Consider the following 22,871-nt stretch of genomic DNA (forward strand, 5'->3'; position numbering starts at 1 on the left):
GTCCTCGTTTGCCAAAAATGACCACTACAAGCCCCTTCCTCATGGGGGGCAGAAAACAACTGCCCACAGGGGAGCAGGTCCCCAGCACTCCCGGCCCCTGGGCACCAGCACCGGTGCCCCCAGCCTGGCCACGAGCATCCCCCAGGTAGGCGACTCTCCCACCCGTCCTCAGGAGCCGGCCACGCTCTGACCGGCATAGCTGGCCCTAAACTAGTTAGGCAGGACGGGTCCCTGGGGAGGCACCAAGAAATCCATGAAAATTAACTGAAGGGGAGAGAATTCAATTAGGGATGGGGACAGGCAGCTGCTAATCTGAGCCGGCCATGAGAGGGGAGCTGCCCCCGGCCTGCCTGGCCTCATTAGCGGGGCAGGCGTCTCCGTAACCCCTTGAACCCCTCTGTTTGCACAGACGTTGTTTGCAGGTTGCTGGGCTGGCAGGCAGCGCGAGCCGGTTGTGCCGCACCGACCAGCTAAGCCCACGCTAAGGTGCTTCCCCTGATGTCGTTGCACTCGCGAGCGGGGGGTGTTTTGTAGCCCCATTGCTTGGCCCAAGAAGAAATATTTTCGTGTCCATGTTCTTACTGATGAGTGCAAGAACTCTGCAATAGGAAAGGTCCTTTTTTTTTTTTAATCTTCTGACTGGGCCTGAGCATCGTGCGGATTCAGGGCCCCGGTGCACTGGGGATCCCAGAGACCTGGCCCAGCCCCATCCTCACTCTCTCGATGATCCCTGAGGCTGCATCTCACACGCGGCTCAGCAGGGAACAGCAGACAGACTCCCCAGGGCAAACCCGGTTCACAACTTAATTTGGAACCAGCAGGCGCTGCTGTACCCGATAGTTTGGAACCGGCACGCGCTGCTGTACCCGAAGCAGAACCCCGGGCCCCGCGGGGCTGTCCCCTCAGATGCTGCTGACGCTCGGCTGTGGCTTTGTGAGACGGAGGGCGAGGATGGGCTCCAGGCACTGCCCTGCAAAATCCCAGCAGTCTGCAACGTAAGGCACGACTGCGAGTCCCGTCTAGGGCACAGAGAAAGTTTAAATCTGGTTTCTCAGCCTCAGAGGGACGCGTGAACTCCTCCCTGTCCTGTCACCCCTTGGCCACGGCAGAATTGTGCCCCCAGAGTCAGGTCCGGATCTTCTCTGGCTTTGCCTCGTGCACCTCTGACACTTGAAGATAAAGGCATAAATCAAAGCGATTTCTACTCAGCGAAGAGAAATCCCTGCGCTCGCCCTCGCTCCCGAGCCAGGCGCTGAGCCAGGAGGGCTTCAGGCCACGGGACCGCAGCAGTCAGCGGCCCCGCAGGACCACGACGGAGGGAAGAAGGCAGGACCAGGCTGGGAGCCCGAGGGCCTTAACAGAGGCAGCGCTGTCCCCCCATGGTGTCCCCGTCCCCGCCTCGGTTAGACTCTGGAACCGGGATGGGACGAGCTTCTCCCCCTCTCCCCGGCTCCGCCGCCGCCCTCCCCGGGGGCCCCGGGGCAAGCCCGGGCTCTGCTCAAACACAGCCGCATTCACCGCGCTTCCAGGCGGCAAGGCAGGAGGAAATTGGGAGCGGGTGAAGTCATGAGGATCCCCGGGGCACGCTGCCTGCGCCTCGTCTCCCAGCCGGGCTCTCCCAACCCGGCCTCCCTGGAGCTGCGGCCGGCGGAGTCAGAGCCCTCCCCAAACCCCCGGGGGACCGGGCAGCCCCGACCCACGCGTGGCTCTGGCAGGGGCGATGCTGCCCACATCGAACCTTCGCCTTCACGTGCTTCCGCTCCACGTGTGCGTCCTCCCGGCTCCACCAGACCGCAGACACAGGGACCGGCCCTGGGAACGTGAGTCCCGGTGCCCGGCGGACGCACAAACGCCCAGGCTGAGCCAAACCAAGGGCTGCTGCTCTCTAGGGAATCTGCCAGTCCCTAGAGAGCAGCCGCTGAGCCAACAACCTCCTCGGGCTCAAAACCACTGAGTGCGACGAGCGAAGAGGTGCACCCGCGTGCAGACCCACCTAACAGCACCCACCAGCCCGGGGGCTCCCAGTCAAGTTTGCCCTGGAAAAGGCAGGGTGGCGAGAGCCTGAATTTCAGCCCCAGCCTTATCAAAAACCTCCCTCCCCAGCCATCACCCCACGAGCTCCGCTCGGCTCCTCTCCCTCGGCAAGCGCTGGCCGAGTCCCTGCCAGCGGGGAACCCCAGCACCCACCGGAGGAGCTTGCTCTGTGTTAGGGCCGGATCCTGCTTTTGGCCCCCACACCCCCCCATCCCAGTCCCACCTCCCATCCCAGCGCGGGGGCTCGGGGTCCGGAGCTTCGCCTGCGCTCGGCGTACATTAGACGCAGATGACTGGGTGCAGCTACCGGGGTAAGAGCCGCCGTCACTTTGATTTATGAGCACATCAGGAGGAGTTTTGGCGTGACACGCGGGACTGACAGGAGCAGTTCATTAAGCTGACACCGAGGTTAGGCAGCAGGCAGCCCCCCGCGCCACCCCCTTCCCCTGCCCCGCCAGACTAGGGAGAGGGACAGCCCCCGCCATCGGCTTTGGGGGCACGCAGAGACCCTCTGGCCTCACCCCCGGGGGAAATTGGGGTCTCCGCACCCGGGTGCCGCTTGCAGCAGCTGGGCTTGGAAAGGCAAAGCTGCCAGGGAAAGAGCGGGACGGCAGACGCCGGTTTCGCTGCCTCTTGCCACGAGGGCGAGGGGCTCCCGGAGCCGTCCCAGCCCTGCGCCGCAGCTCCTCGCTCCCCCCACAGCTCCTCCCCGTGCCCAGGATGCTCTTGGGGCCTGGGGGTTCACCCTTACACCCTAACGCAGGAAAATGCCCTGGGCTGGGCTGGGCTGCAGCTCAGCCCCATCCCGGCGGGATGCACGGATCAGCTGTCTCGCTCGGCCCCTTCCTCGTGCCCCCCGCCACGGCGCAGCTCCTCGCAGACCACGGACACAAAGCACCCCCCGCATCCTCTGGGACAGGATGCTGCCGACAGGCGCTTCCAACACGTTTCCATCCTCCACGCTCTCTCTTTTCCTGCTTTCCCCTTCCCTGCGCCCACCGGGGGACCTCCAGCCGCGCCGCTCCTCCTGGGGAGATCTGAGCTGCTCCTCCATGCGAGGCTGCTACCTGCTCCCGGCGCGGTGGTGGCACAAAGCCGTTCCCACCTGCTGATCCCCCTCCGCGCTCGCAGACGAGCCGCTGACTTACAATTACACCGAGGCGAGTCCTTGAAATCAAGCAGAGCGAAAGCAGAAGGCGCTCGGTTTACAAACCTTGCAGCGGGGCCGTAATTAAATACCGCCGTGGATTTCCATGAAGGAGCCGCCGCCGGCCAAGAGCAGCTCTGCGGCGGCATCCCAGACACGCCAGCTATTCCCCGCGCCGTCGGGGGGAAGCAACGGCATTGCCGTTCCTGGCAGGCACGCGCTGCTGCCCAAAGCAGGCTTTATTAATAGCAGCTGCCCAAATTCATGGGGCGAAGCCCACCCCAAAAAGCCCAGCTGGGGTTTTGGGGAGGGGAAACACTGCGGCATCCACTCGTGGGGACCCCCTTCGCTGTTTTTCGGGGCCACGGGGTGGTGACGCTGGCGGGAGCTGGATGTGCACCCCTTTAGCAGCATCTAATGTCCCTTCCCCCCCGCTGGCCACTCAGACTTTCCTAGTGGATAAATTTCTCATCTCCTCTGTACCATTTAATTAAAAGTTAACATGCGCTTTTTAAACCAGGAGCCCGCTAAGCAAGCCCTTTGTTAGAGCTTAATTATATCCCCGTTTGTTGCTGCAATATAACATCACCACGGCCAAGAGGAAAGTCCTTGAGGAAGCTCAGATTTATGCCTCCCCCGTTCCTAGAGCACGAGCAGCTACTCCAGCTCCTGGAGATGGCTCCGATAAAGCCTGACTCCCTGCACGCTGTGTAAATACGGCAACATCCCGCAATGAAAGCCCGGGTCAAAGTTTACTGAAGGCTCGAGTGGGCGCTGGCCTGACCCCGAGCCGCTCGAGCTGCCCTATTCCCCCAGCGCCGGCACGTGCTTTGCCATCAAACCCCCGCTGCAGCCGCCCCGATGCACGGTCTGGGCTGAAACGCTTTCCTCCTCAAAAGAAAGGTGAATTTTTAAGTGCTGAGAATTGATGAGTGTAAATCAGGGTGCTGGATTTCAGGGGGAAAAACTGCAACAAACAGCCCCAGCACCCCATTCCCCTGCTTGCTACTGATGCTCGGCTGGGGACAGGGACCGAGCGGCTCAGCTCCGCGTCCCTCTGCACCAGGAGCCTAAGGAAGGATGCTGAATAGCGAGGGCAGCGATGTCGGACGGACAGCAGCACGTGCAATGCAAAATACCCCCAATGCGGGACCACGCGCACCAATTTGGGAAAAGAGAGAGGGGCAAAAATACGTAAGGAAAAGGAAGGGAGCGGTCGACCCCCAGCCTCCGTGCGACCGGCACATCCCCAAAACCGAGCGTTGCTGATACAGCCGCAACACCTCGGGAGCGCGTTACTACGGGCAAGGACAGCAAAACCTGTTATGTAAAGGGAGTTATACAAGATCGATGCAATCACAGCCGCATAAACACTTCTCCACCAGGCAACCACCCCCCCAGCAAAAGGCCCACCGCTGCTGACCTGGTCCCGGGGGGCTGCCAGCATCCCCCGCCTGAGCGTCTCCCATTGGAAAAGCCCCTTGCCTTTCACGCAGCACCCGGGTGTTGCAGAACCGCCTTTCCTGGCAGCACAAGCCCTGGTTTGGGTTCCCACCCGGCCAGCCCTGCCTGCCTACTTGCCAGGGTGCTGCCAAGAGCCTGCCCAGGGCAGGACCAGCTCATCGGGCAAGGGCTGAGCCGAGCCTCCCCTGCCCCCCGCCATGAGGAGGATCCGTGGACTCCTCGCCCCGTGCCGGGGGGGGGGCACCGACCTGCCCCTCCTGCCAGGGAGGGTCTGTCGGCTCTGCCAGAGCTGCCTGCCCTCACCCGCTGACTTCACCGCTCCCCACGCCCACCCCATAGTTTCGAGATGTGCCGACAAGGACGCGGCACTGAGAACGACGCAGCTCGGTGCACGTGCCAGATCGCAGATAGAGAGGGGGAGGAGGAGGAGGAACTCCCAGCACCCAGACCAGCCGCCCCAGCACCCCCAGGAGCAGGATGCCACCGTGTCCTGTCCCCGCTGGCTCCCAGCCGGCTGCCCTGGGTGCTGGGATTCACGCACACCTTATTTTGTGCCGGTCCCCCTTTTATTCGCTGCCAGATCTGATGGCCCGGAACCCATCTGCGTGAGCTCACCTCTTTGGGTTGCTGCTTTCCGGCTTGCTGCTGTGTCAATAGCTGCAGGTGAAGCTGCTCCTGTTGCTTCTTGTAGTATTCCTGCAACTGGGAGGCAGGGATGGGAGAGGAGAGAGCAGCCCGGATTAGCAGCAGAAACACCCTGCTCACGTCTCCCTGCCCAGCACTACCCCGTGCCCAGCACCACCCCGTGCCCAGCACCGGGCTTTGCCACAGCCGTGCCGGCTCCTGGCACCGCACCAGGGCAGGGCTCTTGGCTGCAGGTGAAGAGGAAAAGCGCCGGCTGCAGGAGTCGCGGCTGCAGAAGAAACCTTGGGCACCCGGGTGCTCCGAAGGGCTCTGGATCCGCACAGCGAGTAAAACCCCCAAACACCACCAATGCCAAACCTGCGCTTTTTTTAACGCCGACCGGTTGCCCTGGCTTTCTGCCAGCAGCCGGACCGGGAGCCTCCGCCTTGCCGGGCCCCAGGGAGGAGGGTCACAACCCCTCCCCGGCTCAGCGATTCCTGTGTATCCTGGGGATTTTGCAGCTGTCCTGGCAGGGGCTGCTCAACGGGGGGATATGAAACACCAGGAGGTGGGTGAACCCCTTCAGAGAAGGGCACCCAGGCACGTAACCCAGTGTTTCAGCAGTGGAGAAACCCCATTTTTTGACTGGTGGGACCCCAAAACACCCTTGGCAAGCATTGTGGGAGCCGGGGGGGCTCCTGGCTGGGAAGGGGCTGGGAGCAGCCGTGGCCCCTGGCCTGGGCAATGCAACCCCATGAGCTCTGGGGGCTCGGACCTGCATCCCCCCTTCACGGGCACCACGGGAAAGCGCAGGCAACCCGGCTCCTCGCAGCATCGTGGTCGAAACAGAGGGTTTTGCTGGGCCGGTAAAACAGAGAAAAACACCCCAGCCCCCCGACGAGCCACCAAGGAGGGTCCCAGTCCACAGGAGGCAGCACCGGGACCTGCCAGCGTTGACGCCAGCTCTCGCCCTGGCCCCTAAATAAACTGTTGGTGATGGATTTGCTGCGCGCAGGAGGGGCCGGAGGCACGGGGAGGTCAGCGAGACCCGGCGGCCCCCTCCCACCCGGCCCGTACCCCCGCACAGGGGCGACGGCGGCGGCTCAGGAATGCCCCTTTGGATGCCGGGAAGCCTTTATCAGCTCGGGGCTGACAGCGCTGACAGCAGCAACTTTGCTTTTTCTGCCGGCGAACAGGTTTGGAGAGCCTGGGTGTTTACCCGAAAGCCAATCAAAGCCAGGGCTCTGCAACATGGTCGAGCGCGGCTGCGGGAACATTGGGTCAGGGGTGAGAGGTGTGATGTTTGGTTTTCTTCTGGTGGAGAATGCGAGCTATTCCGGCCTGGGTTGTTTAATTTGCAGTCAAACGTGTTTCTTTATCCGGCTCCAAAGAGGCTTGGAGAAGGACCCACCCAGGGTAGTGTTTACCCTTTGTTCTTTCCCTGGGGCCAACCTTGAATCCTTATCAGCCTGTTTGGAGTAAACAGGTACTGGAGGCAGGAGGAAGGGTGTGGAGGATGCTTGTGGGATTTCTCCTTCTTTCCCTCCCGCCGGCGGGAGGTGTTTACCCAAGCAGACCTGTTTTGTTTCGGAGTTGAGGTTTGGTTTTTTTGTTTTTTTTTTTCCTTCTCCATTTTCTTCCCTCCCTGTTCATTTTACATTTGACAGAGCGCTCCGGAAAAGCCAAACGGGGCCGTGAGAAACAAACCCACGCGCTCAGGTCTGGAGCCAGACCCAGGCACCTGCCCCAAAGCCCAGGCAGCGGCCGCAGGGGCTCTGCCCGGGGTCCACCGAGCCAAGAGCATCCACCCACGTCTCTCCCCACGAGCCAGCCAGCCCCAAACCAGCCCTCATGCGGGGGCTTTCTGGGCTTTTGAGACCCCGACTCAGGGCAGCAGCATCCAGCTTTAGCACCCGCAGCTCTTTTCATCCCTTGGTGCTGGATGTGCTGGGAATCCCCAAGGAAATATGGGGGGAACGCAGGAGCTCGGGGAGGAAAGGACCCATCCGCCTGCCCCCGATGAGCTCCAGCGTTCACGAGCACCAGTGGGAAACGGCTTGGCCGGATCCAGCCCACGCACAGCCAGCCCCGCGCCAGCGTTACCTGTTGCAGCATTATCGCCTGCTGCTGCTGCAGGAGGGCCTGGAGCTGGGGCGGCGAGAGGATCTGCTGCATTTGCTGCGGCGTGATCATCTGCGGGGACATCATGGCCACGGACACGGGGACCTGCGGAGAGCAAGGACACGTCACCATTCCCAATTCCAACCCTGGAAAACCCTCCCCAAACACCAACAGCCTGCGGGTGCCTCCCACCCCCCAGGCTCTCCCAGGGCACGCTCCGTGCCCCTCATTCCTGCGTCACCTTCGGTGAAGCCCTTGGCCACCACAGCCTGTCCCGAGGCCGCTGCTGGGGACACGGCGATGGTGGGGAGATGCCCCGCGGTGCAGCTGGCACCGGGGCGAAGCTTCCTAAACCACGAGCTCCCTCGCCCTGAGGGCAGGATACTCTCTGCCCGCAGGGTGGTCTTTAAACGCAATTTAGCTGGGGGAATCAGGCGTCTGGAGGAGCCGGCGGCACACGGGCAGCCAGCTCCAAACCACGGCTCCCTCCCCTCCGGCGAGCGCAGGAAAGGTGTCGGGCACCGCTGCTTCCCTCAGGGTCCCGGAGGATACAGGGAAGAGGGAGACAATAAAGGGAAGCGGGGAAGATACCGATCGCCCACGAAACTTTGCAAAGCAGAGCACGGAGGAAGAGGTTACCAGGTTTTCCGTAGACACATCAAAGCTTTACCTCCAGCTGACACCAGTAACTCATGTAATTACCATACCAAGTGGAGGGAGGACTAAGAAAACCTGCCAACCCCTGCCTTTGGTTATCATAACACGGGTCCACACCCCCACGGCAAAGTGTCCGAGAGCTGGGGAAGGTGTCGGTGATGGATCCCAGCCCCGCCAGTCCTGCTCAGGTGGAGCAACGCTGCCTTCCCAACCACGGCCATCAAGAGCTGCCTTGTCCCAGCCCTCCGCTGATCCCACCAGCCCAAAGCCCTTCCCGAGGCCCTGGGCAGGGTCGTGGCTCTGCCGTAATTTAATGACCCTTCCCGGATGCTCCCTTTTCCTCGGAAAGCAGATGACCGCTGCTGGTCGGGAGCAGGAGAGCCGGTGAGCCACCAGCAGCCTCCTGCCCGGCAGCCTCGGGCTCTCGGAGGGGCCCCCCCACGCGGGACGTGGCAGAGCCCGAGCCAGGGACCCAAGTTTGGTCCCAAGGACACAGCTCGTCACTCACAAGTCTCGGGACCTCAGAGACCAAGGGACAGAGAAACAAAGCAACGGGCTTCACGTCACCCAGCAAAGTCCAAGCAAGAGCCCGATACGCAGCAGCCCCTCCTGCCCGGCACCCTGAGCCATGCCGGGGCTCCTGGTCTGGACCTGCTGCCCACCCTGGGGGCTGCCTCCCCCCTCCAGCCATCCCAACAGGGCACGGAGCAGGGATGGAACCCCAGGGCGGCCCCGGGCAGTCCCTCCTGCCCGTGGCGGGCGTCCGGCCGGGCTGCAGCGTGCTGACCTTCAAGGGAGATTGCAAAGGCTTATCTGTTTACTCAGGCATTTTGCTGGAGGGAGGCATCGCACGCGGGCCCAGTTCCATTTGTCGCCGGCGATCCGCACCCCCTAAGCCGCCTTTGTGTCAGAGTTATTGATTAATTGCTGCGTGTTCACACCCAAGGGCTGCTGCTGGGGCGCCTTCGACTGCACGGCTGGCGGCGGGGCGCTCCGGGGGATGCAGGAGCATCCCTAGCAAAGAGCCGCAAAGCCCTGGAGGGCTCCTGCACCCGCCGCCGCCCGACGGAGAGCCCCGAGCACCCCCTGCGGCTGTTTCGGCGGTCAGGTGCTCACAGACAGCTGTGCAAAGCCCTCGGCGAACATCTGGGAAGGAGGGAAGCTCGCGAGGATGGCAAGACGAGAGCGAGCGGGGTGCGCACCCGCTTGCTGGGAGCTAAGCATCCTGCTAATTTCCCTTTGCCAATTCATCAGCTGGCAACGTGCTCGGAATGAGAGCCCCTAATTAATTGCTCATCCGCATCCCCCATCCGGGCGGCCTCCCCGCCCCCACCGCCGCTGTGGCCTCTCGTACACGTTTGCTGGCATTTTCAAATCGGAGGCATCCTAATTACCGGAGAGTTATAACACCTTCCATTTCTCGCCCAGCGGACTGACACCCTGTCAAGAGCAAAGAGAATTGCCAGAGGTTTTGACAACACTAATTGCCCCTATAATCTAAAAACACAAAGGAGAGGCGATTAGTCGAGAGGGCCCCAGCTCTCGATCCGACACGAGGTTTTCACAATGTTACAAGAAAACAAAAGCGATGCTTTTTAGAGTTTGATGGCTGCTAACAAAAGCAGAATTATATTTTCATACAACCTTTGTCTGCATTAAATGGCTTTTTCTTCCACACTCGGATGCGGAGCTGACACGGGGAAATGGCGGCGGGTTCGTGAGGGGGTGAGGTGTGAACGGGGCAAATCGGTGCCGGCTCTTGCGAGGGGCATCCGGGCTTCGCCGCCTGCCCGAGCCCCGACGGACGCCAAAGCCGCATGAAGAATTTCCACCCAGCGTGAACAACGTCTCCCTCCCGGCCAAGGTTTCCAGGGAGGGCAGGAACTTTCTTTAGTAAAAGGGGAAATTCCCACATACAGCGAGTTTTGCTCCCGCTGCGGCCGTTCATCACGCGTGCCGGGGAGGCTGCGGCGCTGCCACCAGCGCCTGGCTCGACGTCGGCACGGGGCAGCAAACCGCCGTGCTGCGGTTCTCAGCCCCAGGCTCCGGTGACAGCCCCAGCCGGCGCTGTCGGGAACGGTGACAGCTGCTGCCCCGGCAAAACGAGATGGGGACGGAAAAGTCCACCCCCGGCTCAGCCGAGAGCCCTGCGGGGACACGCGCCGGCAGCTGATCTGCTAACGGGGAGGGGGACGGCACGGCGCGGCCCCCCGGGACACGGTTCAGCCCCTTCACCTGCAGCCCCGGCACTCGGTGACCACGGCGTGCGAGCTTCTCCGTGGCAGGGCACGAGGCCAGCCCAGCACCCCTGGATAACAGGGGGGCTTCGGGCAACGGTCACCTCAAGAGCTCGGACCCAGGCGGCCAAGCCCACAGGTGAGAGCCAGAGGGCGAGAGCGGCGCGGTGGGGGTGCCAGGGGGTACGGAGCCGCCCCCAGCTGCCCCCTCTCCCTCCGTCCGCCCGGCAGCAAAGCCTCTCCCCAGGCACCAGAGCCACCGGGGACTGTCCTCGCACGTGGCAGTGGCACCAGCACCCAGCAAATCCCTCGGGAAGCAGGTCCCAGCAGCCGGCCCCTGCGGCAGCGGCTGGTCCCCGGCCGGCGCGTCACAAGCTGGCATCTGCCAGACACCGACTCGGGAAGGGTTTGACTCACGCCTTGGCCGGCTGCCACTCCGCAAAACTGCTTACTAACAGCTCCGGCTGCCTCCCAGAACGCCCCGCCGCTGCGGCTCCGACCGGCGAGCGGGATCTCGAGGGGGTGATTTTCCAGGTGGTCCCGGTTGTAATCCCTCCGTGCCAGAGGATGGGGTGGATGCGGATCATCAGGCAGCGGGTGGAAAACGAGACGGGTATTACAGGGGAAACTCGGCGCTTGGCGTAAGCGCGGAGCAACTCTGCCAAAGCCGGCTGAGCGAAACAGGATTTGGCCGGGTGTAACGCAGCAGGATAGGGGAGCAATGCTTTTATTTAAATTTTTCTTAGGTTTTTTTTTTTTTTTCTTTTTTACGGGAAGCAGATTGCAACTCCCAGCCACGAGGCAGAGCAGGGAAAGCCACAGCCCGACAGCCGGTCTTGGCTCCCAGCGTGGCGGGGCTGCCATCAGAGGGACGGCCGGCCTCGTGACCCCCGGGACAGCCGGCTTGGCACAGCGCGGGACCCGGGACATCCCCCATCAGCCCGGAGGGTGTGAGCAAGCCCGTGGTTTGCTCAGCCTCAAAGCATCCCTGCACCGACCTTCACCTCCCAGCCACGCAGTCACCCATGCCGGGACGCTGCCGCAGGAGCCACCGCGTCCCGGGGGAGCTGGGGGGAGCACATTGCCACCGCTACGGAAAGAGGCATCTCCAGGTCCACACCTAAACCCACACGTCCAAGCTCCCACGCCAGGGCAGGCGCAGCCCAGACCCTGTCCACCCCCCTCCCCACTGACCTGGGGCGACCCTGGGGACGCCGGCATGAGCAAAGCTCTCCCTGCGGCGGGCGCACGCCAGCTACCTGGGGTGTTCAATGCTTCCCGCAGAGCCCAAGGCGCTGCACATCCTTGTCTCCGATCTAATCTTGGGTTTTAACTCCCAATTAGAAACAACAGCAAACATGTTTGTGCTGTTTTTCTTTTTCTTAAACACCCTTTTCAATTCCAAAACCAACAGAAACAAACTGAGGAGGTTGGCGAGGGAGGCCAGGAGCTGGGAATGGAAGGGGAGAAGCAATCGTCACCAAGAGCAGCTTCAGGTCTGCTCTTCTTAGGGGCGGGGGATGAGCAAATTCCCCCCCGAGCACCCACTTCTCACTGCCGCAGCTGGCAGAGAGCAAACCTTTCATCCTGAAGCCAGCCAAAACGAGCAGGCGCATCCATGGGTCCCCTCCTGCGCTCAGCACCCCCGGCCGAGCTCTGAGATCCAGCTGCCTCAGACCATCCGCAAGAGCTTCCACCGCCCAGGGCCAGGCAGCGATGCTGCTCACACCGCACAACCCCAGTCACCGTTACGCGTACCTCGCCGGGTGGCACAGAGCCACCCAAACACAGCCCAGCCTCTACCCCCCTCTGCGCACACCGCGCCTGGACCTCACCAAGATGGGACAGAGACCAAAACCTACCCAGGGTCAGAGAAACCAAACCCAGATCTGCAAGGGAGCTCCAGCCCCATGTGCTAGGCTGGGTTTTGAGGCCGCGGGGTTACTCTATGAATACCTTGAACGGCCTTAGCACCAAAGGAGTAATTGCCCTGGGTGGGGGCGGCAGGAGGAGGGCAGCAGCACGGGGTGAGCGGGCGAGCGGGTGCTGGCGTAGCTGCGTGGAGGACAACCAGCCTCTGATGTTCAGCTGCACGCAAAGAAAAGGAGGAATCAATCCCCTGCGTGTTCAACCCAATGTGCGTCCTCGTTAGCGCAGCCGCCCCGCCGGGGAGGCACTAATCACGCATAATTGGGCTGCGAGTCGCTAAAAGTTGAAAGGGAGCTGGCTGGGGGATGCTCGCGGCAGAGGCTACAGCACGCTGGAGCGCTCGCTGCCGGGCGGCCCCTTCCTTGGCACGGTCCTGCCGCGGCTTGGGGTGAGCTGCTGCCCCTGAGCATCACCCGGGCAGGATCCCCCGGGGACCACATCTCCTCCATGGGCACGGCGCGCTGGCACAGCTCGTCACACCGATGAAATCTGCGGGGGCTGAAGTGACTCCTTTGCTCCCCCGTTAATCCAAAACGCCGTTGCTGCCATCGCGGTGGTGGGGATGGCGGAGCGGGCTGGGGCGGTGGCAGGGGCTACGGGCCGGCAGAGCCGGGGGCTCCGGGAAGGAGGAGGGGGAGCGGTGGCGGGGAGCAGGGACAGACGGCGGTGCTGCGAGTTCAGATGGAAAAATCTAGCACCGCGCAAGCCGAGACGGACGGGCTGCTGTATTTTTTCCTGGAGAGGGAACGCAGAAGGGCTGGTATTGATCTGTCTTCATTACCCATTTCACTCAAGTTTCAAATCAACAAAATACACTTTTCCGCTCTGCTGCCCTCCCCGCCGCAGCAGACAAAAGAAAAGCAATTTCCCGCAGTTTGCTCCAAACTCCTCTCCCCTTCCCTCAGCGCCCTTCAGCCCCTCTCCCGTTTCAGAGGCTTTTTAACCTCAGCAAGTTGCTCCCGCCAGAGGCTGGGAGACCCCCGGCTCCAGGCCTGAGCTGGGGAAGGGACCCCAAAAAGGGCACCCCACGATTCAGCGGTGCCTCCAAGCCAGAAACGTGGGGCGCTGCCTTTCCAAACACGTTCCGGCACCTGGTGCCACGGGCTTTACCGGATGCCGGCAGCGTCTCCCCATGCCGGCAGGATCCCTGGGGGGATCTGCTGATCCCAACCAGCCTCGCGCAGGAGAGGAGCACCCTGCAGACCATCTGCAGCAGAAGTCCTCAGATGCAACACTTTGTCAGCATCCTCCAAGTTTCTAACGGTTTTAAAGTTGTAAAGAAATAAAACCATTGAAAAATGTTTCAGGGTGGGGTTTTCTGCCATTTTTTTAAAGCTGCAGCTGTAATTCGAGTGCCAGCTGTGAGGCTCTCCATGCACACCTCCAGGCATCTGGGGGGAGAGAAGGTTCAGACTCCAAAAAAAAATGCCCATCGAGCCCAGCAGCTCCTTGTTTGTTTTTAAGAGCACGCTGTTGCCGGCTGTCGTTAATATTCCTGCTGGCTCGGTGCCCCATAAACGTCCCGTCCCCATCAGCAAGGTGGCAGGGAGCTGCTCGCTGCAAAGGCAAGCGCCCGGTGTCGGCCAGCGCAGGAACTCGCAGCACCGCTGGGCGTTGGGTGCTGGGGCTCCTGCTCTCTCTGCCGACGCTGGGACCCTCCTGCCCGCTGGGACTGGGGGCTGGGAGCCGGCGGGCAGAGAGCTGAGGGGAGGCCACTGAACCAGCTGCTCCCCAAAATACCCAAATGATGTGGAAATCCAGTCCCAGCTGCATCTCTGCAGGCAAAGCCCGCAGGAGCCTGGGCTGGCACACCGAGGGCACCCCGGTTCCCAAACATCGCGATGAGCCCCCCGCCCCAGTCCTGCTGCGCTCCCCCTTCCCTCCCCAGCCAGGGGCTGCTGCGCTGGGACCCAGCCTCCCTCCTCCTCCAGCCATCCTGGCCAGTCTCATCCACACCACTCTGCCGTTAGATAAACTTCCTTTCAAAGGAGCCTGCTTAATCCTCTATCTCCCCTCGGTCAGATCCCGCTCCAGCTGCCGGCCGGGCCGCCGGGGCGGGGGGAGAGGAAGAGGCCGGTCGCTGCTGAGTTATGAGCTATTTCTGACTCACGTCTACAACTTTCACAAGTCCTTTTGCAACACAAAAAGGGAGGAGGGGAGAGGAAGGCAGATCCAGCTCGCTCCAGCAAAGCCGTCGGCCAGATGGGCAGGGAGGGGAGGCGAGAGAAAGCGGCAGAGAGGGGCGGAATGGGACGTTAAGCGAGCGGCAAGCGAGCGAAGCGCCAGCACATCGCAGCCGGGGAAAGCAGCAAGGGACGGGCAGGGGAAGGAGCGCGGGCAGGAGAAGCGCGGGCAGGGACGCGCACCCACGGAGGAGAGCGAGGCGCCGGTTACCGGAATCTGACTTCACCCCCGCTGCCTTTGTCCTTCGCAGACATTTTCCATGCAGTGACTGCATTTCCTTCCTGCGAGCACCACTGGAAAAAGCCGCCTGTTTGTGCCGCAGAAGCCCTGACTAATTCCCGCTGCTCGTACCCGGCTGCCGCTTCCCAACCTGGTGAGCGGCCGGGGGGGCTCCGGGCTCCCCCTGGTCCCCACGAGCCCCCCGGCACTGGCAGCACCGGGACGGCCCTCGCTGCCAGCCGAGGCTCAGCCGTGCCCCGGCCACGTGGCTCGCCAAGCCGGGACGGGAGCTGGCGATTGCCCGTCCCACCCCCGGCGCTCGCCACCCTCCCGCTGCCGTGCCGGCTCAGCCTGGCATAGGCAGGACCTCCAGCTCTGAGAGCGCTTGTGCTAATTACTTTCCTTTGTTAATTAAACCCACGTGGCTCTAATAAGGTAACCTGCTGTTCTCCGATAAATTTAATTAGCCTGAAGGGAGAGCCCCTCCGCACAGCTATTTAAATTGTCACTTCCCATCGCCTGGGCTTTGCTTCTTTCTGCCTCCCCCTCTCTCCAGGTTCACACCCCTCTTCTGCCCCTCTCCCTCCCCTCTCCCTCCCCCTCTTTTCTGCCCCTTTCCGTTCGGCGGCGGAGGGCAGCAGATGGGAGGTCCCCCCTCCCCTACGGGAGCAGGATGCCATCCAAGGGTGCTGCGCCCACCCAAAGCCCCATTTTCCTGCCAGTGCCACAAACCCCGCACCCCAGCTGGGCCTTCGTCCCGTCCCAGTGGCTGTCCCACACTGGAGGACCTGCCCCGGCCCCGAAGGACCGTCCCTTACCCAGCCCCTGCACCCCAGCATCCAGCATCAATCTCGGGGTGCCCCGACACTCGGAAACTCCGCACCTCCCCATCCGAAATGCTGTCCCAGGGAATGGTGGCACACAGTGACCTTCTCTCCCTGGTCCTTACCCCACCTGGAGCCAGCCCCTCCCTCACATCACCCTTTCCCAAACCCCAAGAAACTTCTGGAGGTTTACAGGGGATTTAACTCTTTGTGGGCTCCTGGGGTGCTTTAGCCACCCCAAAGACGGAGGTGACGTCTGTTTGCACGTGCACTTTCCCACAGCACCAGTTTGCAGCTGAGCCCTTCCCGAAAAGGGGGTGACGGGGACACACACACACGCGCACGCGCGTCTCGGGGCTCACCTGCACCGCCGGCTGCTTGCCCTCATTGCTGCTGGGGGAGCTCAGCCCCGTGGCCTGCTGCAGCAGGAACTGGCGTGCCACCTGGAGAGCCTGCAAAAGAGACACAGCAGGGTGGGCAGGAGGAAGGGTGCCCCCTCTTCCTCCTCCGGGCATGCTCCCCCTCCAGCTCCCCAGAGCAGCGCCCAGACGCGGGGCCGGCTGGACTAGTTCTCCACGGGTTTGATTCACGGGGTGCGAGCGATGCGCGAGGGGGGCAGCGCTCCCCAACGCTCCCCACGTGCTCTCTCCTGCCGCACCGGTATGACCAGTACGTCCCACTGCAGCCCACTGCTCTCCCTACCCCACCGAGGGCCGCAGGGACCTGGGGGCAATCCTACCTCCTCCCACCCCTGCCCCATCTTCCGCAAGGCACCAGGTCCAGCATCTCCGTGGCTCTGGCAGGTTTTCACGAGGGTCGTCCCCAGCCTCCCCCAGCCCCGGCGCAGGCGTCCCCTGGCCCGGCACAACCGGCACCCGACCCAAGGTCCGGCGGAGGGGCCGGCTCCCGGCTGATTTATTTCACCCTTGCACGTAGCCACCGCTGCACTTCTGCTGCAGCCGACATCCCTCGTGTCTAAAGCTCCTGTGTGTATTTAATTTTACATCTGATTGTCATGCTGGAGCACCAAAAAGTCCCGGTCGCCACCCAGATTCCGGTCAGGCCAAGTGCAGGATTACACCCTAAATTAATAATCCACGCACACGTCCGCACGGAGTTTACAGTGATGCAGGAGTTTAGTAACTCGCACAAGTGACCAAGAGGAAACCTGCTTATTCTCATGGGTGTTTGCCTAGAAAAAGTTATGATTTTCCTTTGCTTGTTCGCAGGGATGAAGGTGTCTCGCTGGAAAGCCGCACAACAGGCAAAGGAGAGAGAAACCAACATAAATCGATAAAAAGCACTTGTGGAAACACACGCAGGCACAAGGAACTGCGAGCGAGCTGTGCACAGCACTGTCGGCAGCCGAAGACAGTAGGTGAAATAAGGAAAATCCTGCAGAGAGACAGGGAGCAGAGAGGAGCAAGCGTGAGCCGGCCCGTCAGAGGCAAGCACGGCCGAGGGCGAGCACCGGTGTGCGCGTGCAAGCCCAGAAAAGGAACTTCATTCCGGAGCCGAGAGCCGGCAGGAAGAATAAAGCTCTAATGAAAACAACCCTGCGGTACCCAGCTGCTGCTCCCAGACCCACTTCCTCGTGTGCTCCCTAGTTTCACTTTTAAGGGCATTTTTTTTTTTTTTCTTTTTGGGTACCTTTCTGAACAACCAAGCCATTGTAGCCCTGCCTGCAGGACAGGTTTGCATTACCACCCGGTGCAGGGTCAGAGCCCGGCTCGGCGGTGCCGCCAGCGGCACGCGGGTTCCCCCGGCTGTCATCACCCCGGACGGAAATCACCGCCCCGGCTTCCAGGAGACGGCCGCGCGCCCCGAGAAAGGGCCACTTGTTAATTCTCCACGTTTCCAGCTATAAAGAAGAAAGCCCCCAGCCCGCACGCCGCCTCTCCATCCCTCCCTGCCAAATCCACTTGCAAACCTGCGGCGTGGATGCACCTGGACACACAATTTGTCCGCTCGCCTATTCAGTTAACCTCTGCAAACCAAGGAGCACCCACAGCCCCCCTGAACAATGCTCAGCGGAGCACCCATGAAAACTCATTACCTGCGTTTTAATCAAAAGGTCCCATTTTATGCTCCTCTCTGCAGGGCTTGCTTGGGAAGAGCGTACGGGATGGATTTAGAGCAAAAGATGTCCGAGCTGTGCCACCACTGTTTTTCCTGTGATTAAAAGCCTTCCGACCCTCTCTTTGCATGTGGACAGGCGTTAGAAGTGCATTTGCAAACCGAGAGGTAATTTTAAAGTTGCTGCCAAAGCCCCTGCGCGCAGAGGGGTTAGCAGACGCAGCCTTGGCTGGTTTATCTACAAAAATATCATTTCCTAGCAGGGGACCCAAACCCAACGGCTGTGCTCCAGACACACGACCCGCTCTGCCCTGCCGTGTTTGTCACCATGCGCGTGCCCCAAAAAAGTCCAGGAGTTTCAAAAACCTCTGGGATCCTACTGTTACCCGCCCACAAGCTGCCAGGGCTGCACCCAGGGCGTACCCAGCACCCGGTGTGCCCAGCGCCGGGGCACCCAGCACTGCCCCGTGCCCACCGCCTCTTCCCGAGCATCCCCGGCTGGCTGCTGGGGATTCGCAAAAACTGCGTGACCACTAAACTTGCAAACTCACTTTATCCATACGACTTAAAAAAAAATAAAAATCCTTGAGGACAAAGGTGGCAATTTGCTGCTGGGAATCACTGATGGTACGAACCCGTGGTCCGAGTCCCTGAGTCGACGCAGCCCCAGCGCAAGGCAACGCTTCTCTGCGGGCACGTTATTTCCCTGTTATTAACAGTAATAGATGTGCATTGGTAATGTGAACACAAAAACCATGTGACAGTTATGACAGCTCAAGGTCTGATATTTTAATTACTTTTTGAAATGAAAACAGTAATTCCAGTTAAAAGCCAAGGGTGGAGGAATTCAATCGATGGCTGCTCAGCACCAGCGTGCAGCAGAGCCGGCAGGTCCAAGACACCCACCCAAGGATGAGCGCCGGACCGCTGGCTGCATCTCATGCGTGCACATCGCCCGTCCGAGCTTTATCTATTTTTCCACGTGTCTGACAGAGGTTTGCATGGATTTGGTTTCTCCGTCTGCACCACATGAAATTCCTCCAGTTTTGCAAGGACTCACAGAGCGACTCAGTGAGGCAGGTCCCTGCCCCAGCCCAACAAAAATCGGTGCAGCAGGTATGGAAAATACAGCAAAGAAGGGAAAAACCGAAGAGACGTAATGCCAGCACCCAGACAAAGGGCTAGGCAGGACTTCTCCCAGAATCTCTCCTTCTAAACCCAAATACCGGCTGGTCCGCGGGTGCCACCGAGTCCCCAGCACCTGGCTGGCTCAGCCCCGCCGCCGGCCGCCCACCCCACGCCACCTCTCAGGGGGGAATTTAATTCACTCCCCGCTGGCTCTCTCACTTTGTTGTGCTCTGAAGCACGAAATTACAAGATTTACAGGGGGGGGGGGGGGGAAAAAATGACATGGCCTTACAATTGCACACAGGGGCCTCTCCGGCAGCGCCCCGGAGCTGCCCCCTCCCTCCTTCCCCGCCACCAATTTCCACTTACGCCTAAGTTCAGCTCACCCTGCACACGAAGGATGCTCTGGCTGGCAGCGCCCTGGCTCTGCAAACCTGTTGCACAGCTGCACAAGGCAGGTGGAGCCCCGAGAACTGAATTTCGGGATGCAGACCCCCACGTTATCTGCATTTGTTACCCTCACACACAGGGCAGGAGGACCAGCCCAGGTTCTGACAGGATAAAGCCTTTCCCCAGGGATGAGCAAGGAAGGTGTTGCCCACCGCCTCTCCTTAGGGCTGCGGAGACGTGGAAGCAGAAGGAAGAAAGTCTCCCCCGCGGGAGTGGATGGGCTTTCACCTCCTGGCTCTGTGAACCGGAGAAAAAATGATTTTTTTTAAAAAATTGTATCCTGCTGCATAGTGTTATTCAAGAGTCATTAGCATGTTACCCGTAATTAGGAACGAATGGGTTGTGTCAAATTCATCATGCTCCTGGATGGCTCCCTTTGATCAGCAAATTATCCCATAAAAAAAGTTTGTAATGTCTCAGACGCTTACGTCAAGAGCTGATGCTGTTTGGCTTTGCCCTCCTCGAGAGCAGCAGCAGCGTGTTTCAGGGCTGAGGAAGAGGATGGTGACCCGGGGGTTGCTGGGGGTGGCCCACGACTGCCTCGGGCTGTGCGGGGGCACGTAACGCACCAGTTATTGCTGGGAGAGATGAGAGCGGCTGGAAGGTGTGTGCTGGGACAGGGAGGGGGTCAATAAATAAACCGCGCTTGGCGTTAATCCCAGGCGCGGCGAAGGCTCCGTCCAGACAGCAGGCGCCCGGCCAGGACCAGCCCCGAGCTGCTCCCACGGCAGCGGAGGTTTCTGAGCGCAGGAAGGGGCTCTCGGGGTGCCCACCCCGCGGGGATGCTCGCCTCTCCCCGGAGACACCGAATCCCTCCAGTTCCCCGGATCCTGCCCTGACTTCAGGCAAAAGCGTCTCACGGTGTGGCGGCGGAGCAGCCCGTCACCCCAGCTTCCGCCAACGTACCTAGGGAGCATCACTGATTCCTCGCCCGAAGGCTCGTGCTCCGGCCAGGAGGGCTCCACACCTCCATCCCTGTACGCGACGGAGGGGGCGCAGGCCGGCAGGAGGGGCAGCTTTCGGCTGCCTTCCCCGTGGCCAATGCCACAAACTTCTCTGTCTCCCACCGGAACGCCAGGTCCCACCCGGCCCCAGCGCTGGAGGACCCAGGGAGAGGAGCCGGCAGCTCCCAGCCCGATTTGGGGGGCTGACCCACGCTTCGGCCCCTACATTAACCCCTCGTCCCTGCCTGGCTGCCTTTTCTTCCTCCAAACCCGCCCGAGCTGAGACTCCCTGAGGCCTCCCGTTGCCTGGTCAAATTGGGAAGAAATAGGTCAAGAGGTTCAAAAAAGTTTGGCGGGGATGGAGATGTCGACGGGTCTTTCCAAACGCACAAGCCCCAGCCTCCCGAAACATCAAACGGCACGACGGGAAAGCCTGTCCAGGGTATTTTTAAACCCACCTTGTTCTACCAGGTATTTCATTTTACGAGGGTGTACTTTTTAATTACGCCCAGCGGTGCCCGGACGCTCCGGCTGCCCGAGCCAAAAGCAGCGTGCCGGCGTTCACCCGGCCCGCGGTGTGAACCGCTGCCCAAAAATAGCCCAGGGATTTTCCACGCGGATGGGATCAAAGCTTTGCATGGGGTTTTAACCTCCAATGAGTGAAAAACCGCCCTAAAAACGATATTAAACCAAGAATTTTGCAAGGAAGGGGGCAGAAAGAGGATCTATAAAGAGAGTCTGTATCTTCTCTTTTCCCTCCTTTCCTTTTGGAGGGTAGAAAGAGGTTGGGAAGGGATGAAAAAATGTTTTTTTAAAAAAAAAAAAAGATTTTTTACACTAACCTCATAAAAATGACATCGTCACATTCCAGAATTAGCGCTATTAAAACAACACACACACGGATATTTTTAGATGGATATTAACGGTAAATGATGCCATATTGAGAAGCACTTCCACCCAGCCCAGCCCCGGTCCTGCTTAACCAGAACCAAATGGCTCAGAGAGATCAAAATTAACAAAAATGACACAATTCTTCACAGGGGAAAAAAGAAAAAAAAAAAAAATCCTTTTTACAAGCGGCTCTGTGCCTCTCTCGGCCCCAGCTGTTTGCCCTTTCGCTGCACACGCTAATGCTTCTGGACTTTATTCCTCCACTCTTGACTCTTCAATCCTCGCAGGCGAGGGGTTAAACCCATTTCCACTAATGAAGAACACAAGGAACAAGCTCCCAACAATCCCACCCCCTGAAACGAAACAAAAAAAAAAGGGGGGGGGAAGGAAAAAACCTCTTCTGCATTTGTACTCAGTAAAATATGAAATATAAATCAAGGAACCTAATAGAGAGATGAGTTTCACTTAAGTGCGCCAGTCTCATTTTTATCTTAAATACCCTAATAATAGCAGATTACACAATATATTTGAGATGTGATCACATGTTTTATGGAACGGTATCTTTCCTATGGCAGAGAAGCGCCTCTCCTCCCCCCATCCACACCCTTCTTTAACTACCAAAAAAGTCTGATTTGCTTCTGGGGGTGTTTTTTGCCTTATTTTTGTTTAATAACTTAACATTTCTTTGACATGTGTCTACAATAAACTGCAAATTTTTTTTTTTTTTTTTTTTTTTTTTTGCATAATAAAAAACCTGCCGAACAACGCTAGGGCGGCTGGATTTTCCAGATGGCTCCTTTTCCACGGGATGGCAAGTTGCAAAGAGCTACCGTGCAGCTGCCGGGTTCGGGGACTTTCCCCACGATTCCCCCAAGATGTCCCTGCTCCGAGCACCTCTGCGCTCTCACCCCACCGTCCCCTGCACCCCAAAATCACAAGGACCCCTGAGACCCAGCCTCCCCGCACCCCACGGCTTTAAACCCCAGCTCCAGGAGAAGACCTGGAGACCCAGGATTTTTTGCAGGAACTCAGGGAAACCCTGGAGAAACCCGAATCATCGGAGACCAGTCCCCGCTCGGCGCCGCGGCCCCGTGCGATGCCCACCCGTGGGCCTCCCCTGCCGCCGTGGGGTGCAGCGCTGCACCCCGATACCCAAGCCGGAGCATCCCCCATCTTTCTCCCGGACGCAACACCCCCATCACGCCACCGCCCCGTTTCCTGCCCAGCCTTCCTCCGGCGAGGATTACGGGGTGAGGGGGGAGCGGCATGGCGGGGGGCGAGGGGCCGGCCCCCACGTTAAAAACTCATTAATGCGCAGAGGCGGCGGGGCCCTTTGGAGCCCGGCTGGAGGATGGCAGCGCGCTGGAGGTCTCGCCACGTTCCCACAGCAACGGCAGTGGGAGACCCCGGCCGGCGGGCAGCCCTCCCATGCCCCTGGCCGACCTCTCCCCTCCGCCAACCCCGGCACAATGCGGACGTGCGCTATTCAAGCTTTTCAGCTGAATCCCGCCATTGAAATCCAGGGATTTAACCCGAACGCCGTACCCTGGGCTGGGGGGGGGAGAGGGAGGGAGCGAGGGGAGGGGGGTGGCCTTTCCCCACCCCATCCTGCCTGGCTCCCGCTCTCCCTCCAGCCTCTCCGGACCACGGGATGCTCTGCAGTCACCCGGATCGGGGCGGACAGACCGACCGGGCGCAGCCGGGGACGGCGACAGCAAACTGTGCTCCACCGTGGAGCAGAGCCCGTGCCGCAGAGGGAAGCTCCCGTCCTGGCAAAGCCGGGCTGGTGCAGCCGGACACCCGCGTCCTCTTGCTCCGGGGACTCCCCAGAGGCCACAAAGCAGCTTCGGGGGTCCCTGAGCACCCCGCGATACACACACCTCCCCGCAAGCTCCCACCCGGGGCGCTCGCCTCTGGGCAGCGTCCTCAGAGACGCGTTTTA

At 60.5% G+C, this 22,871-nt stretch overlaps 1 protein-coding gene across 4 annotated transcripts in view; it reads right to left on the reverse strand.

The window, feature by feature from the left end:
* The window catches only part of FOXP4 (forkhead box P4), a 66,049-nt gene that overhangs the window by 18,322 nt on the left and 24,856 nt on the right, over positions 1–22,871 (reverse strand). For 2 of the 4 annotated variants that reach the window (XM_054803960.1, XM_054803961.1), the window contains exons 3-5: positions 15,803–15,892; positions 7,373–7,495; positions 5,261–5,347 (exon numbers count right to left, since the gene is read on the reverse strand). In XM_054803960.1, the coding sequence (XP_054659935.1) occupies positions 5,261–5,347; positions 7,373–7,495; positions 15,803–15,892 (300 nt within the window). Of the gene's footprint in view, positions 1–5,260; positions 5,348–7,372; positions 7,496–14,607; positions 14,756–15,802; positions 15,893–22,871 lie in introns of those variants that run through there. The other 2 variants (XM_054803962.1, XM_054803963.1) reach the window with 2 other exon arrangements.

Source organism: Grus americana, chromosome 25 (assembly GCF_028858705.1).
Source record: "Grus americana isolate bGruAme1 chromosome 25, bGruAme1.mat, whole genome shotgun sequence".
Lineage (NCBI taxonomy): Eukaryota > Metazoa > Chordata > Aves > Gruiformes > Gruidae > Grus > Grus americana.